This window comes from Maniola hyperantus, chromosome 20, assembly GCF_902806685.2.
Source record: "Maniola hyperantus chromosome 20, iAphHyp1.2, whole genome shotgun sequence".
In the NCBI taxonomy this organism is placed as follows: domain Eukaryota; kingdom Metazoa; phylum Arthropoda; class Insecta; order Lepidoptera; family Nymphalidae; genus Maniola; species Maniola hyperantus.
In genome coordinates this window covers 10,459,976-10,478,828 of record NC_048555.1, presented here as the reverse complement: position 1 = coordinate 10,478,828, position 18,853 = coordinate 10,459,976, and the positions used below count along the sequence as shown (strand labels likewise).

Genomic DNA, 18,853 nt, shown 5'->3' with positions numbered 1-18,853 from the left:
ACGTGAGTTTTTGCTTGGGTACAGATAAAGACCTGGAGAGTGACGTAGGCTAATTTTTATCCTGGAAAATCAAAGATTTCCCACGGGATTTTAAAAACACTTAATTCCACGTGGACAAAGTCGCGGGCATCAGCTAGTTATATAGTAAAAATATAATTTATATCGAAAATTATGCTCAAATATATTTAAAACTATTAAAATATACACGCTGAAATTTTAATAGTTGTTTTCCCGAAGCGAAATGTCATAGCATAACAATCGATTTACAACTAAAGGAAAATTAGAATCAAAAACCGGACAAGTGCCAGTCAGACTCACGCACCGAGAGTTCCATACTACAGTGATATTTTTTCGACATTTTGCACGATAATTCAAAAGCTTTGATGCATAAAGATAAATAAAAATCTATTTTAGAATGCACAGGTGAAGTCTTTTTATATGATACTCCTTTAGATATCTTACTACGAAAATTGAAATTACTAATTATTAATCATGACCACAATTTAATTTTTTTGTGTGATGTAACCATAAAAATCACGGTTTTCAGGTTTTTCCCCGAATGTCTGCTATAAGACCTACCTACCTGCCAAATGTCTTGATTCTAGGTCAACGGGAAGTACCCTGTAGGTTTCTTGACAGACCGACAGACAGATAGACAGATAGACAGACAGACAACAAAGTGGTCTTATAAGGGTTTCGTTATTCCTTTCGAGGTACGGAACCCTAAAAAAGGCTTTAAAGTGTAGAAAACAAAAGAGACCTCGAACCAATAGTAATACCTGTGTCACTACGCGCGGAAGCTTATTTTGCTGTAAACCTTTTATCGGCAGCTCGTACGATTCTACTTACCTTATAATACTTAGGCACATTTCTGGTCGAGTGCGTGCAAGCTAGTTTAGGCCATATCACTACGCGCGAGATTTTATTTTGCACTAAACATTTTCACTATCGACAGTGCGGTTGGAATGGACCTACTCACCTACTATTTACGTTATATCTATTGAATTATGTAGTATTGTTTCTCACACTTTTGAGTTCATGATTACCTAAATGGCTCTCAAGAACTATCAGTCAGAGACATGGGCCCAATACTAAAAATGTGCAAGACCTTGCGCACTTGGGTCAAGTGCGAGTTGGACTGACACAAAGAATTCTATACCATCCTATAAGAAATGACACTTTTCTTTCAAGGCGGGCATTTTAAATTCTTATTACGTACTAGATGATGCCCGCGACTTCGTCCGCGTGGATTTAGGTTTTTAAAATCCTGTGGGAACTCTTCAATTTTCCGGGATAAAAAGTAGGATTTGTCCTTCCCCGGGATGTTAGCTATCTCTACTAAATTTCGTCAAAATCGGTTGAACGTTTGAGCCGTGAAAAGCTAGCAGACAGACAGACAGACACACTTTTGCATTTATAATATTAGTATGGATTTGTTGTTATAGCGGCAATAAAATACACATCCTGTGCAAATTTAACTCTCTACCTACTACGGTTCTTGAGATACAGCCCGCTGATAGACAGACGGACGGACGGATGGATGGTGAGACGGAAGGACAGCGGAGTCTTAGTAACCAGATCCCATTGGCACCCTTCGGGTACGGAACCCTAATTACCAGCGGACCCCAACAGTTCTCAAAAACTATCGATCATAGAATATATTATATTATATATCATAGAATAGCATTCTTCAACTAATTTTCCATCTCTGTAGGTACTCATCAAAATTGGCTAAAAGAAAGCGTGAAAGTCTAGGCCGTCAACACTTATATTCTTTTTTCTTGTACTAACAAGAAAAAAGAATATGTAACAAAAACATCACAGTTTGAATACGACCAAATATTAGTTTACTTATAATAGTAGGTACCTACCTAATCATCAAGTCTTTTGTAATATAATATTTTAGGTAGTAATCGGGCCATTGTCGATCGGTTGAAAAGTCGGTTAGAAGCAAATACAAACAATAAATGTCCCTGCAAGAATTCAGCACGTGCAAATTTTATTTACCTAAAGCTTAGCACCTGTACAATAGACAATTGCCTGCACACCTAAGACACGGTAATATTACGTGCCTGAGAGTACTTCTTTATGAAAATAACAATGGTATACCCGAGATAACCAGATTACTCTATTGACCAATGTCATAAACATTAGTTAGTAATCGGGTTCCTTCCATTGTTCATCGCAGTTTGATGCCCGCGACGTCATCCGCGTGGATTTACGTTTTTAATTATCCCATCCAAACTTTTTGGTTTTCCGAGATAAAACTTATGTTACTCTCCAGATCACTGTCACTTTAATTAGGTATATCCATGCAAAAAATTACGCCAATCTGTTGTTTTGTGATTGAAGGACAAACCAGCAAACTAATAAACCAACTAACAAAAACACTTTCGCATTTATAATATGCATTCTTATAGGTGTTTACCTATGTGTAAGTAACTGTGTAAGTTATTACACATCTTAATACAAAATAATTAAATCTAACAAAAAAATAAAATAAAATCATATTAAAGATCCAAAATTGTGTTCTATAAGAGCTTAGAATTTTTGGAATCGACTACGCAAAGTATCAATATAGGCCTGTCCGACCTAAGATAAGTATGCCATGTCTATGTGTGAGTGCAGATTACGGTGCCATTGTGAGGTACACGCACACATTTAAAACTCGAGCTGAAACTCGTTAGAGCGCTACAGCATACGGCCTCTTAAATTACACGGCATCGTACCGGAACTCTAAATCGCTTGGCGTCACGGCTTTGCCCGTAAGATGGTAACTAGCTGCGGCCGAAACCTCGCTTCCAGACCTGACCAGACCAGAGATAATTTAGAAAATATAAATTCCCGAATTACCCCTGCCAGGAATCGAACTCGAGATCTCCTGTTTATAAGACATAGCTCTCCACTGTGCAATCTCAAAAACGTGTGAAGTCTACTAGTGCACACTGCACTTGGCCAGCTTAGTGGACTATGGCCAAGCTCAGAGAGGAGACCCGTGCTCAGTAGTGGGCTGCTGATGGATTGATAGTGAAGAAAATATTATAATGATCGCTATAGTTTTTAGCACAACCAGGCAGGTATCACGGCTGAGGAACCCTACCTACCTACCTTATGTTAGATTCTGACAACCACTCGATCAGTTATTTAGTAATCTCGACAGAGATTCAGTTTAGTATCTTAAAATAGGTGAACTTCTCCAAATCTGTAGTCGTTTCGGTGTGATTCAGTAATAAATACTCTAAAGTCTCTAATGAATGAAGAATCTACCGTAATGAGCTTCAAAATAGGTAGGTATACCTACTATTTTTTAATTTAATTAAAATGAGAGTAAAAGAATATGTATCTACTTATTACTACTTACTAAATAATTAGTAAATTAATTGTAAATAGCTTTAGAGCAGAGGATGTGATCTACATAAAAAATGTTTTTTTAACAGCTTTTCTTAGTCTAGTCTAAAAAAAGCTCTTATCATTTTACGGTGGGTTCATCTCCTAAGTAACTTAATTATTAATTGTTTAGTTAAGTAGTTAGTTAAGTTCTTTTTATTTGTCTAGATATTTTGCAAATGCTGTGTACACATTTTATAGATACATTTATCAGCCTGTGTTTGTCTATAAGTGTCGTAGTTTGTGTTAAATTAATGTATTGTGTGTATTCCTAATAAATAAACTAAAATAAAATAGTTAGTAGAATTTACTGCACTGTTATTATTTTCCTAAATTAATAACAATATTATACCTACTTATTAAAAAAATATTACCTTAAAGCTAAATACTAACACTAAAAATTATCGATATCTTTTTTTAATGGAACTTTTTCAATCACTATTTTCGCGCACTGTGATATTCGAAATTCAAAGTTCGGAGCTTTTCGTAGCGAGTGCGCGTGCGCGAAGTGCTTACGCGCATACTCGACTGATTGAGAAAATAATATGGTATGGTGCGTAAGTGCGAACTAAATTGGTAACGAAACCTAACTAAGTATAATATTAAGTATAAAAATTAAGGGAGTTATTGATTAATCTTAATACATAAAAGGAAAAGGTGACTGACTGACTGACTGACTGACGGACTGACTGACTGACTGACTGACTGGCTGGCTGACTGATCTATCAACGCACAGCTCAAACTACTGGACGGATCGGGCTGAAATTTGGCATGCAGATAGCTATTATGACGTAGGCACTAGGCATCCGCTAAGAAAGGATTTTTAAAAATTCAACCCCTGGGGGTGAAATAGGGGTTTGAAATTTGTGTGGTCCACGCGGACGAAGTCACGAGCATAAATAAATAAAATAAATATACGAGTATTTTATTTCTAGTATAAGTAGATAAAAGAAAGCCGTGATAGCCGTGATTGTGGTTACGACATCCGCTTCTCGGGAGGTCGGGGGTTTGATTCCGGCCACGCACCTCAACTGTTCGGAATTATGTGCGTTGAATTATAAATATCACTCGCTTTAACGGTGAAGGAAAACATCGTGCGGAAACATGCATGCCTGAAAGTTCTCCATAATGTTGTCAAAGGTGTGTGAAATCTTGACCAGCGTGGTGGACCAAACCCTTCTCATACTGAGAGGAGACCCGTGCTCTGTAGTGAGCCAGCTATGGGTTGATCATGATGATGATAAGTAGGTATGTTATCATCTACATCATCTTGGTATGAGTACCTAATGGTATGAGTATGTTCGATTTTGAACCTCATTGGTCTTTTAAAATCTCAGATTAAGAATCAAGTAGGGGTAGGGATTACATTTACAAACAGACAAATCTATTTCATGAGTCATGCATGACACTTTAAATAATAAAACAGCTGGCTTGCTTGAAACATGTTTAGTTGTGTAAAGTTATCTTAACAGAGTCTATGGTATCATTTTGGCATATTATAGTTACGGGCAACACTGTTTCTTCTCACCTCTCATTGTCTATGGTCAAATGTTTAAATGTCATAGGAAGAATTATTGAAGAGTTGTATTTTTTTGAGTAATTTTTGAGTTAAATAAATCAGAATGGCTGAGAATCGAGAAGAAATTCTTGCAAATTTTCAGGTAAATAGTGATGCTGTTTACAAAAACCATATACATTCGTGTGAACGTTAATTATTTTATGAAATGTGCAGGTTATGTGGGGAACAAAAACAGTGACTGGGTATTTAGTATTATCTCTTTGTACTACGTCTAACACGATTTATTATGGTTTTTATAACTATTAGATAAGACTATTTAAACATTCTGTCGTTCACATAGTTTGGAAAATGTGTATTCTATAATATTATGTGTATTTTCTTGAAGTTTCCACATTCGTTCTTTGTGTTTGAAATCGAATATAAAAATTGCTATTTCCAAGGTAACTGTTAGAATTTTTAGCGCATTACTTTATTATGTTGGTGTAATGTTAGTGGGGAAACACCACAAACCCTTTGTCTTATTAGAACAACAAAAATTTAACATGATAAAATTAAAATGGTTACTTGAATGATTTGTGTTTTTCAGGGAATCACAAATATTGAAGATGTTGCTGAAGCCATATACCACTTAGAAGAAACAAATTGGGATTTACTTGTGAGTATTGTGATAAGTACCTATTTAATTAAAAAGTTGTAGAGATCTTGAGACTCAAGTAGAACAAAGGAAGTTAGAGAATCACAAAAAATATAAAAGTGTTTGCAACATTACATCAGTGTACTCATTATAATGAATGTCTAGGAATAGAATATTTTGATTTTTTTTGTTATAAAGAGATTTTAAAGTAAAACCATTTTTTGTATAGAATTTCAAATGCATATTAGTTTTAGAATACTATTTGTATATCTTCCTAAAACAAAACCTAAAGCCTACTGCGGGATCAGAAATAATAATAGTCCTAACTCACTGACTGACACACCCTGGCCTGGGCACTGGGCCTAGGCTAAACCCTTGGAGATAAAAAGCTGAAATCTTAGGCAGAAGTTGCCTTTTATTATGTAGACAAAGTATACATCTGGAAGGCTGTATATCATTGTCAGAAACAAATTGATACATACTTGTAATTTGTTCCAGTCTGCAATCAATAGAGTAATGCCACAGGATGGCAGCAGCTCCGTGCCTCAGTCCAATGACACCCATGATGTGGAGATGATAGATGATGATATATCTGTGATAACACCAAAAACACACCCACCTGGTAAGACATGACTTTAAACATATGCCACCTAACGTATTGTCAGCCACCGATATCACAGCTCACAACAGTTAGGGAACTTCTAACAAAGTGTTCAGATGGTTCAGAAAGGCATCAGATGTTAGTACATTTGACACACGTAGCCTTAAAGCACATAGTACCCTAATATTCGACATATTGTAGATATTCTGTGTTACATCAAACAATATTTAATGACATGTCCTTAACAAGTTTTACCAACATGACACATGGAATTTTGTCAATGTATTGAAACAATTAATTAGTTGTAAAAATCATCAAGTGCAGTTTGCAACAATTATTTTAAACGCCCATCAAAATGGCAGTGTTGTTCAAAATATGTACTAATTTCTTACCATAAAAAAAATCAGGTTTGTCAGAATTCAATAATTAATTAACATGTTTATGTAGTTTATTAAATTTAAATATCCATAAAAATAGTAATAAGTGGTCAAAATAATAATATTGTACATGAGTCACGCGGCGTTGACACAATTATTCTTTATACGTAGCGTAAATTAGTATAATGCGTCCTCACATTTATTGATATTATATATATCTATAATTATAATATACTAGATGATGCCCGCGACTTCGTCTGCGTGGATTTAGGTTTTAAAAATCCAGTTGGAACTCCGGGTCAGGAGGCGTGCGGGTGTGCCGGGCATCCCTCCCCCCCCGCCTCATACCCTGAAAGCCATCTCAACCTGTCTATATAACTTATACATAGAACTATGTATAAATTTATTGCAGATCGGGAAGACAGTAATCAAGCGTCAACCTCGTCGCCTAGAAGTAATTCCATTGACCTAGTAGAGCTACAAGTTCACTGTAATAATAAAATACATGAGATTAAAATGTCCGGTTCAGCAACTGTCAGTAAGTACCAGTTTTTCCTTGCCAGTTTTTCCAGCTTTGTCTATATTCTATCTGCAATCAGTCCCTGGACTATAAACAGATTGAAGGTTCATAAATGTTCACAATGTTGGGATGTGACATCCCTTCAAGATGAAGTATAATTATTATACTATATTATGCTGGCCAAACTTGTCCTCTTAAGGCGGAATGTGCTGTTACTTATTTTGCAGGTGATCTTAAAAAGAGGTTAGAGATGGTATGCGGCGTGCCAGTGTGCAGACAACAGATATCAGGTCTAGGTGGTTCGCGCGCCACGGCCACGGCCGCTCTAGCCAGCCTGGGGCTGCCCCGCAATGCGGTTCTACGGCTCAAGGCTGCGGACAGACTCATGGCGGATGATGAGTAAGGCTCAATTCATATTCTACCGTCCCTTTTTCTTTCTATCTCCATCATATTTCTCCTTATTGAGGGTTATGACTCCTTTCCATTGCATTCCGATTCCATTGCCATAATGGTAAGAGTTTTCTCTGGACAATCATGCAAAAGGTCCCCAAAACCTTCTACATACAACTTAACTGAGAACAAGATTTCGACTTTTAGGTTTGACAGTTATTTTCAGATATGACTCATAATAACCAGCTGCGCGATCGCTGTAGAATGTCAGCTACAATGTCACGATCGCAATCGCCTCTGATTGGTTGACGCTCGCCCACTATTGGCTACAATGCATTGTTGCAACACGAATAGCACAAATTCAGCCAATCACAACAATTGAGATTGTAATAATCACGGATGTGCTGTCCGAGGTACAGAGGGAACAAAAACGCCCAATTTTAACCCATCCAGTTACCGACTTGGGTCAAGTTGGAATATTTCTCTTGTGGTTTTGTCAATCCACACTTAGCTTGGGTGGTGGACTATGAAAGCCTTAAACCCCTCTCATTCGGAGAGGAAACACGTTCTCAGTAGTAGGTCGACATTGAGTTGAGACGATGATGCCAATTGTTTGTTACCAGGGTAGCAGAAAGGCTAACTACCACATACATGCTGAGAGTCAAACACGACGAGAGGGAGTACTCGCTAAAGTACCCCGGCACCAAAACAGTACAGGAAGTCAAGAACGACCTGTATTCACTCACAGACATTCCTGTTCGACATCAGGTGAGATCAAAGAGTATTTCAACCTCCTTCAATTCATGAAATCCTAGTATTTGCTACGCAAATTTGTGTAAATACTGTATTTGTTTGACACTGATGTCGGCTGCGATTACGTAACAGAGAGAGTGTTATACTAACTTCTTTCCGTGGCTGAAATTTGGCATGCTATTATGATTTATGACGTAGGCATCTGCTAAGAAAGGATTTTTGAAAATTCAACCCCTAAGAGGGTGAAATAGGGGTTTGAAATTTGTGTAGTCCACGCGGACGAAGTCGCGAGCATAAGCTAGTTATGTATATGTTTCTTTGTTCAGGTATGGACAGGGTGGCCTACAGTAATGGGGCTGGATGACACAATGCTCGCCATGGTAGGGCTAGACTTGCCGCAGCACGAACTGACTGTCAAACGCGCGCCTAGCAAACAGAAGGAGTATAAAAGGGTAAGAATATTATAATATCCCGGTCAAGTTAGCTCAAAAGGTAGAGGTAAGGGTACAATAATTTGCATAGCATCGCTAAAAATTTGGTACGAATGTTGGGAACACCATTATAAGTGTGTTGTGAAAAGTCCCCATCGATCCTTTGCAAAAAAGTTATTCAAGGTCAAAGTTCACAAAAATTCGATTTTTGCATTTTCCAGCTAAACAGTAAGTTTTATCATAAAACAGGTCTGACAAAATATTATAATAGCATTTATTTACAAGCAGCTCATGAGTTTTCCTTTTGAATTTATTGAAAGTACTATTTTTGTAGCTATCAGGAAGGTTATTTATTGTAAATAGTTATTTGACGATACAATTTAGATTTTTTCTACCTATAAATTATCTATCAAAACCTTGGTATATTATAATAAAAATATATCTGTAATGTCCAGAATTTTACTGTCGAGAAAGAAACCCATACTCAGTAGTGAGCCGTTGATAGGTTGAAAATCTCAACCTATGAAGAAATATAGCTTCTACTTCATCATCAGCTTCAACTTGAGATGATGATGATGATGATGATGAAGTAGATTAGTAGAAGCCGTATTTCTCATCGAAAGCTGTCTTTTCAGATAATAGTAGAAAGTTCGGACAGTGAAAACAGTTCGGTGGAAGAAGTGGAAGACGGAGACAGCTTCCCAACAGAAGACGACATGTTCGTGGATGCGCCATCGGAACGGTTACAGCCACTCAGTAAGTCTATTCTATTTAATATAACATAGTATATTAAATTTGTAATAAGTATAGCAGGGCACTCATCTCAGCCAATGTGCCCTGTGTTCTCGAGCCGCCAAGGCTGAGCCGCATAGACGGCAAGCATCCAACGGCTTGGCGCTCGTCCCATGGCAAAATGACGAATGTCTGCTGTGTGATGCGACATGCACTAACATTCTCGGGCCAAGCCATCTCTATAGATGTCGCGGGAGACCGGCGCCTAAGGAATAGAATAGAATAGAATGTTTTTTTATTCATGTAAACTTTTTAAAAGTGCTTATGAATAGTCAGGTAGTTTTAATTTACCACTGGTTCGGAATGCCGTTCCTACCGAGACGAACCAGCAAGAAACTCGGCGGTTGCTCTTTTTAATTTTTCAATTTACAATGTTATTATACCGTACTAAGGGAAAGAGGATCGCAGATCCGCGCTCTTGGGGCTTACCTGGTCCAAAGATTGTCCATCGTCATTCAGCGTGGCAATGCTGCCAGCTTGATGGGCACATTTGGCCCAGGGGCAGACTTTTTTAAGCGACTTCCAAAAGGAGGTGGTTCTCAATTGGGCCCGTTTTTTTTGAAGGATCGCTAGGAAGCGATAGGTACCGGCTGCCAAATTATTGTACATGCCTATATTTTGTTTTGCTTCGTATGTGTTCTGTATTAATTTGTGGTGTGCAATAATTTTATATTCATTCATTCATTCAATATTTTATCTAGTGTCAGAACACGTGGATGACGAAGCGCTAGGCTGCATAGAGTTTGCTCAAAGGTTCCGCGCGAGATACGGTCCCAATACCCCTAATTTCTTCGAGGGAACCCTACAAGACGCCATTAAGGAATCCTGTTTAAAACCTGCTAGAGATGTAAGTTTTAAATAGTACCGAAATTGATTCACTATTTTTAAAAATAAACCATATTATAAATGCGAAAGTGTGTTTGTTTGTTGGTTTGTCCTTCCATCACGTCGCAACGAAGCAACTAATTGACGTGATTGAGTGAAAATCCTATGGGAACTCTTTAATTTACCAGAATAAAAAGTAGCCTATGTCACTCTCCAGGTCTTTATCTATACCCATGTAAAAAATCACGTCGATCCGTTGCTCCGTCGCAGCGTGATTGAAGGACAAACCAAGAAACAAACACACTTTTGTATCAAAATATATAAAATGAAAAGGTGACTGACTGACTGACTGACTGATCTATCTACGCACAGCTTAAACTACTGGACGGATCGGGCTGAAATTTGGCATGCAGATAGCTATTATGACGTAGGCATCCGCTAAGAAAGGATTTTTGAAAATTCAACCCCTAAGGGGGTGAAATAGGAGTTTGAATTTTGTGAAGTCCACGCGGACGAAATATTGATATATTATGTTTGTTTCAGAGAAAATTACTAGGTGTATATTTGCATCACGAGCAATCAGTGTTGTCAAATGTGTTCTGTGCTCAACTGTTGGGATGCGAGACCGTCCTACAGACACTATCAGCTAACTTCGTACTGTACGGGTGGGATCTGACGGACCCGCACAATAATAACTTGTGAGTACTTTTATTTACGACGACATCAGACGAGTCGCAGGGAGCCGCTGGATCCAGGCGGCGCAAGACCGTGGCGTGTGGAAGTCCCTACAAGAGACCTATGTCCAGCAGTGGACGTCTATTGGTTGATAATGATGATGATGATGACTTTTATTTATATTTAGTAAATAATAAATAATAAGCTAAGACCACAACACTGCTATGCGACGTCGGGTCGTCACTGTGCACATTTCTGATGCGGTGCCGCACCGTACAAACTTGCTATACGACGACGGTTTTCAATCGGTGTCCACACCTCTCTGTGTGCCATTCTGTACTGTGTGTGTTTTTCTTGATGCGTCTTAACGCAAGGAGAAGTAGGATACGTGTAGTGCGGTCCATGTACCTCAGCTATTGTGTGTACCGAAATCAAATACAACCTACGCCCAAAATTCCATAATTTTACGCCTGGCGCAAACCTATAATAAAATTTACTCAGACTTCGACCTTTTTCACCTGTCCAAAATGCAATTAAAAAAGGAAATAATTAAACTGCATCGGAAAAATAATAATATGTAACTGATAATAATTATACTAGTATCTATAATAGTACATAAATCTGCATAATATCAAAACCCACAAGCACGCACTCACGCATACTCTCTCTCCCACACACAAACACACACCCACACACACACAGACACATACACTCACACATACACACACACATACATATGTTGTGAATCACCTACTAGGTATTTTTACTAGTTAATTGACTTTTATATTTTCATATTATTATATTATTGTAAAGCTTGTTTAATTATCAAACGTACTGTTATAAATTTATATTTAATATCTATTTAAGTAATCCGTAAAAAATTGTAATCCTATTTGGCCTTATTTTCAGTCTGTTATTATGTAAAATTATATTGTATATATCGCTGTTGATTGCAAAAAACAAATAAAATAAAATAAAATGTCTCAATAGAAGAAATGGTCAGAGTTTTCTCGTACGATGCCGCAAGCGATAAAATTTTTCGCGATGCGGCATCGTTTTTAGCGATGCGATGTCGCACCGCAGTGTTGTGGCCACAGCCTATCCTTCTTAAGCCCAGTTGCGCAACAGGAGCTTACATTTACATATTTTTTTTATTCATACTAATACCATCTAGTAGCGACACGTTACAGGTATCGAAACTTCTTTGAAATGCCTTTATTTCTGTGCAACACTTTGAATGAGAATTAACGTTTTATACTATGTATAATTTTATGATAGTGGTTGTTAAATAACTTTGACGGTAACTTTCAGGTTGTTAACGTCAATAGCAAGCGCGCTGGGTCCGGTGGCTAGTATGACAATCCGCAGCATCCCCGTGGAGAGATTGCCCGCTTTGATCATCATAATGCGTGTACGCTCCAACACTGAGATATACTCGGTTATTAACGGTCAGTACCATTTCTACGCCAATATTATAAAGAGAAAGCCATGCTTGGAGTTACTCTACGTGATCAAATCAGAAATGAGGAGATCCATAGGAGAACCAGAGTAACCGACTTAGCTCAGTGGGTGGCGAAGCTAAAGTGGCAATGGGCAAGGCACATAGTTCGAAAAACCGATAGTTCTCGATAGATGGGCTCTTCTCAGACCTGGGCGCGTTTGGAAACGTCGTACCTTTAGTTTGGGGGCGTCCATAAATTACGTGAGGTGTTTTTTGAATTTCCTGTCCCCTCCCCCCCTTAAGCATCTCACGTAATTTATGGACGCCCCCTTTTAAATTTACGTAATAATTTTCACCACTATATCTTACAAATCCAACATCTGACCATCAAAAAGAGTAATTTATTACGTATATTAAATTTTTTTTTTGACTTGACTTGACTTGAATATCAAAGATTTGCCACGAAGTTTTAAAAACAAACTTAAATACACGGTACAGAGGTAGCTTCCATCCCAGGGACGGGCATTGGCTACTTTTTCCCGAAAAAAGTCAGCTCATCCAGTGTAATACTTTAGATAGATAGATAGATAGAAATACGTTATTGCACACAAAAAATATTATATAACACAACAAAGAAACTAAAACTAAAAAAATAATTGTATGCAAAGGCGGCCTTATTGCTCACAGCAATCTCTACCAGGCAACCTTTGGTGAAAGGAGAAACTAGGTGTGTTGGATAGTATTTACACTTACTTACACTTACTTTATCGAAGTTTTAAACGAATATTTGCCAAGTTAGTTTTTAAACAGATTTTTGTGCTATCATCATCATGATGATCAACCCATCGCCGGCTCACTACGGAGAACGGGTCTCCTCTGAGTGAGAAGGGTTTTGGCCATAGTCTACCTCGCTGGCCATGTGCGGATTGGTAGACTTCACACACCTTTGAAAACATTATGGAGAACTCTCTGGCATGCAGGTTTCCTTACGATGTTTTCCTTCACCGTTAAAGCAAGTAATATTTACTATACTTTAAACGCACATAACTCCGAAAAGTTGAAGGTGTGTGCCCGGGATCGAACCCCCGACCTCCGATTAGAAGGCGGACGTCCTAACCACTAGGCTATCATAGCTTTGTGTTATACATTTAGGTAACGTAGGAGTATCTGAGCTAGTAGGCGGGCTGGTGGAGGCTTTAGAGCGGTTCGCGGCACAAAAAGAGGAGGACGCAAAGATGGAGCGCGAGCGAGACGCAAGACAACGCGTCAAGCGCGAGCAGGACGAGGCCTACCAACGCAGCCTTGAGGCTGACAGGTGAGGTCAAATCCTACGAAATATGTCTTTGTCCACGCTCATATCTTAAAATCTTTATTATGAATTCGAAATATATATAACATACTAGCTACCCTGGCGAACTTCGTTCCGCCTAACAGTTGATTCAAATTTTTTAAATTTTTCTCTCCGTAAGAACCATCCTCGTACTTCAAGGAATATCATAGAAAAAGAATTAGCGAAATCGGTTCAGCTGTTCTCGAGATTTGCGATGAGCAACACATTTAGTGATTCATTTTTATATTATAGATTGACAATTTATTCACGTACATTTTTATGAAAAAAAAATGTAGCACTGTTTTGTTAGCAAAATAATGCATCAAAATATTTTTTCTATTAAAGTAGAGTTCGAGAGTAGAGCTAGTACCCAGAGCCGCGAAGCATGTGTTCACGGCTCTGGGTTCTAGCTATTTGGAGCCATGGCGGCAAATTCTGTCATTTGAAGTAAATTTAAATTTTTCCCCGTACACAGAGCAAAAGAAGAAGTAAAAAAGCAGCAAGAACTAGAAAGAAATCAAGAACTGGAGAGAGCAGAATCCGAAAGACTTATGGAAGCGGCCAAGAACGAGGTAAGTTTCCCAAACTTATTTCAGGAGCCTAGCTTAGGGCGCGGCTTTACAAAGGTCGCAAAAAGCCGCCGCCTTTCTAATAATTGAAAGACATCGTTATGGGTGTCATTTTAGAGGTCTTTCCAGGGTGCGGATTGAGATAATCACGCCATTTTTCAAATCAAAACTTCCGTCGTGATTAAGCTCTTTCCCAATTCTAATAATGAAAAAAAAATCGACCAAATGCGAGCGCCGGACTCGCACATTCAGGGTTCCGTACCATCGTACTAAAAATTAGTTTTTAATTTTTTAAATTTTCATGGCGGCCATTTTGCAATTTTTATTATTTGTTGTTATAGCGGCGAAACACATATTTTTATGAAAATTTGCAACTTTCTACCCATCATGGTTCACGAGATACAGTCCGCTGACAGACGTCGGGCGGAGGCTTAGTAATAGAGTCCCGTTGGCTTTAGGTCCGGAATCCTCAAAGACGCTCCGCGCCTCCCTAGGCCTTAAGGCATCAGTATCACAAACTAGTATTTCGTATGTTCGCAGGCGATGCGCGCGGGCGCGGCGGCGCGCGTGCCGGCCGAGCCGGCGGAGGGTGCGGCGGAGGTGGCGCGCGTACGCGTGCGTCTGCCGCCGCCGCACCACGAGTGCCTCGAGCGGAGGTTCTACGCGCAAGACACGCTGGCCGTAAGTACCACCACCACACCATTGGCACAGGAGGCGAAGCAGCTCAGAGCGTACACCAGCCAGCTCGGAACCACGGAGGAGCAGCGAGGAATATAGCTGTGCTAGTTACGTCTAGCCCCTAAGGGGGGAAAAGAGATAAGATAATTTGTAGGGAGTCAAGAAATCGCCCCGGAAAAATGCCCAGAGCAACTACCGAACTGACCATATAACCGAGAGGTTGGTGGGGCCATGGGAAGTGGAGGGTTGTCCCTGGCTGTAATTACCCCAACACACCAAGAATAAGTACCGAAGAGCTCTCCCGCGGTTCACACTAGTGATTAAAACGTCTGGGTATTGTATCGATTGTCATCAAAATTGGTTAAACTGTTGGGCCGTGAAAAGCTAGCAGACAAACAGACACAATATCGCATTTGCATTTTTTTATACAGAATAATAGCCAAGTTTATCATGATGACTAATATTGCCCTTTCCCCTCCAACTAAGCGTAAAGCTTGTGCTAAGAGTAGGTACTACAATAGTGCAACGGGTGGGGTTTGAACTGGCGACCTTTCGGATTACAGTCCGTTCCTTTAACCGTTGAGCTATAGAGGCTCTAATTATATTTTTCTCTAGGATATTAAGTATGGATGACGCTTGTGTCCCGTCTAGACACTTCCTTATATTTATACGAATATTTTGTTTCAGGCGTTATTAGATTACCTCGCGTCGAAAGGTTACCCCCAAGAAAACTACAAGGTCATAGCTAGCTGGCCTAGAAGAGACGTGAGTATCACTATTACAGTTATTTTACCTTCATTAATTTCGCTTTGAATCAAAGCTGATGCCCGCGTCTTCGCCTGCGTGAATTTAAGTTTTAAGAATCCCGTGGGAACTCTTTGATTTTCCGGGATAAAAGTAGCTATGTCACTCGCAAGGTCTTTAACTATAGTCTATACCCATGCAAAAATCACGTCGATCTTTGCGATGTGATTGAAGGACAAACGAATACACTTTCGCATTAGTAATATGGGTAGTGATAGTATGGATAAATTATTATGAATTTTCGTGTTGTTCCAGCTCACAATGGAACCTCCCAGCAGCACACTTAAAGCTCTCAAGCTGTACCCGCAAGAGACTGTGATGCTGGAGGAGCGGTGAGCGAGTCACCACTGTACCGTGCCCACACACCGTCGAGCGTATTGGTTTCACACAGGCAAAACCACAACTACCCTCCAGTCTTATGTTTTAAAAAATACCCTCTTAAATAAATATTATAGGGCGACACAACCAAAATTATAACAGAGATCACATTACTTAATATTAAAAAGAACAAAGTAATCGTTTCACAACACAGAAAATCACAACTACCCTCGAATCTATCTTTTCAATAATACCCTCATAAAAATTAAAAAGCACTCAAAAATGAACTAAGTAACATACCGCCGATCGTATTCGCTTCATACAGACAAAACCACAACTACCCTCCAGTACCTATCATATTTTCAAAAATACCCTCTTAAATAAATATTATAGGGCGACACAACCAAAATTATAACAGACATCACATTACTTAATATTTCTAAAGAACAATCGTTTCATAACACAGAAAATCACAACTACCTTCGAATCTATCTTTTCAATAATACCCTCATAAAAACCAAAAAAACACGACTGCCCTGTCAAAACTGAACTAAAAAGTAAAATTATTCACATCTGAAAATGGCGCGATACAGCCGCCATATTGATTTTTTTTAATTTATATCAACTCCGGATGATGTAAGAGTTCCAATGCTAAACAAATCTATCCCGTAATTTAGAAGTTATGGTGGAGTCATATACCTATAATTACTTGATAAAGTAAAGAAACTCACATACATACTACCCGTGCGCAATAAGTTGAGACCTGGGGGGCGGTGACACCACAGACGCGTGGTTGTACTGTAGACAAAAATCGGAGCGCGTCGTCGTTGCGTGACGTAAGCAAGTACGAGACTAAGATGTTAAAAAAATGGCGTTGTCTACAGTACAATATGGGAGCTTGAGGGGAAGTTACAGGGGAAGCGGGCGGAGGGTTGCATGCCAGGCGAGTCTCAACTTATCGCGCACAAGTAGTACATGAACCCTGGAAACATTGAAAATCCTTTTTTGGGCAGTCAGGCAGTGGGCAGCAGTAATCGTTTTCCAATACAAATAATCGCAACTACGCTCGAATCTTTTCAATAACACTCGCTTAAATAAATGAAAATAAATATTATAGAGCGACACAATACACAAACAAAAACCGAAATATAACATCACATTACTTAAAATCAACAAAGAACAACGTATACGTATTCCTTTCACGATACAGAAAAAGCCACAACTACCCGCGAATCTAAATTTTCAAAAATACCCTCTTACGTAAAATAAAACTAATTTCCATTAATGTTGGCTAAAATACAAGTAATGAAATCTTTTTTACACGAATGTGACACGTAATATTGTGATCTTACGATAAATATAAATTGGACGATAAATTCGCCTGGAAATAACTGGCCAAAAAAGGTTTCCTTGAAAATAAAACACAAATATTCTACAAGAAGTTTTTGGTATTTACCACATAATCAAGGCTCGAAATCATTATCATAATAATTATACATACCAGTGTGTCCTGTTATTTTAATTTGTAAATAAATGCAATATAATTTTATGTTTATAAGAAAATATTTATTCATTCATTATTCAATAGAAATCTATCCCTGTATTACAAAATTTGCGATTGAGATTTTGCGATGATCTTCCCAAATCGTAGTCAGTTTTTATTGAAGCAATACAATTTCTAAAATATTTTAAATACATATCAAAATTGCGGACCGGCAGGATTCGAACCTACGTATTCTGGGTTCGCGCCCGACGCCTCGACGTAGGTTCGAATCCTACTGGTCCGCAATTTTTGATATGTATTTAAAATTATTTACAAAATTTCCCTGAAGTGTTGGTAAAAGAACTATAAAAATATTATACAATTTCTACCTTATGTTATAGGAAATAGAGCTATAATTTTAATGTCGCCGTGAAACTACATAGCTCCTTCGGTTTAAGGTACTTAGGATTCCAATCGCTGCGTTATTTAATACATAATATTGTTTCGATAGAATCTACACAAAGTCGTAAACGAATAACTATCCGGTTAAAATTCTTAACAATGTAAGCCATTATGCGCAGTTTGTTCGATAAAATCGTGTAGGCGCCAAAATATGGCTCGATAATAGTTATCAGCATAATTTACAGCAATTTGTAGCTAAAATAACATTTACAGGTTATACGTTAACGAAAGTGAATAGGCATCTTCTACGTAAACGCGTCCCTTCTTAAGCCACATCATCACTTTCCAACAGGTTTGATTGTGGTCAAGCGTTTGCCTGAGGTCGCGATTGTTGCCCGAGGATCGCTAAATGTCAAAAACATAATTATAACTTCACTGTAAAAGATAAACTTAGCAATTTTCCGTTTGTTTTTGTGTAGCCTCTATTCGAGACAACCGCTGGGTTTATATTCTTTGTAAACAATTCCTGGTTGAATTGTATACCTCAAGAAACTTTTTACGTGTTTAATTGCGGCTATATTAAATAATTCTTGAATTATATTTGTATAAATGGTACTGTATGTGAATTGGAGTAAAACGATTTTAATAAATGATGTACAATAACAATGCATAGTTAATTGTGAAGCCTAAAAATACCTTAAATTAAAAAGAAAATATCAACTACCCTCTTTCTCATATACATTTCAAACGTAACCTTTCCATAGTAAAAACGTTTTATGGTTCCGTAATAAAACGACATCGTTTCGTCTGTACTCCATAAAAGGTCTGTAACTATATAATATGCGACAAGTCGAGATAACAATCAGGGTGGGGATGCCCCGCACACCCGCACAGCCCCCGCGCTACGGGATGGTGCGGGTGACG

At 38.4% G+C, this 18,853-nt stretch overlaps 2 protein-coding genes across 5 annotated transcripts in view; one reads left to right on the top strand and one right to left on the bottom strand.

Moving 5' to 3' along the window:
* Tsp (Thrombospondin) overlaps positions 1-3,926 on the bottom strand; it is a 31,069-nt gene extending 27,143 nt beyond the window's left edge. For all 4 annotated transcript variants that reach the window (XM_069505495.1, XM_069505496.1, XM_069505497.1 and 1 more), the window contains exon 1: positions 3,762-3,926. The gene's annotated coding sequence lies outside the window, so the exon portion shown is untranslated. The remainder of the gene's footprint in view (positions 1-3,761) is intronic.
* Positions 3,927-4,916: 990 nt separating this feature from the next.
* On the top strand, positions 4,917-18,595 carry casp (Fas associated factor casp). Its single transcript, XM_034979447.2, has 16 exons — positions 4,917-5,048; positions 5,493-5,561; positions 6,039-6,162; positions 6,931-7,056; positions 7,266-7,437; positions 8,052-8,196; positions 8,508-8,633; positions 9,248-9,368; positions 10,106-10,251; positions 10,773-10,927; positions 12,216-12,352; positions 13,498-13,660; positions 14,151-14,247; positions 14,785-14,925; positions 15,610-15,687; positions 15,982-18,595. The coding sequence occupies exons 1-16, from the start codon at positions 5,010-5,012 to the stop codon at positions 16,060-16,062; spliced, it is 1,920 nt and encodes a 639-aa protein (XP_034835338.1). The 5' UTR covers positions 4,917-5,009; the 3' UTR covers positions 16,063-18,595.
* The last annotated feature ends 258 nt before the right edge of the window (positions 18,596-18,853 follow it).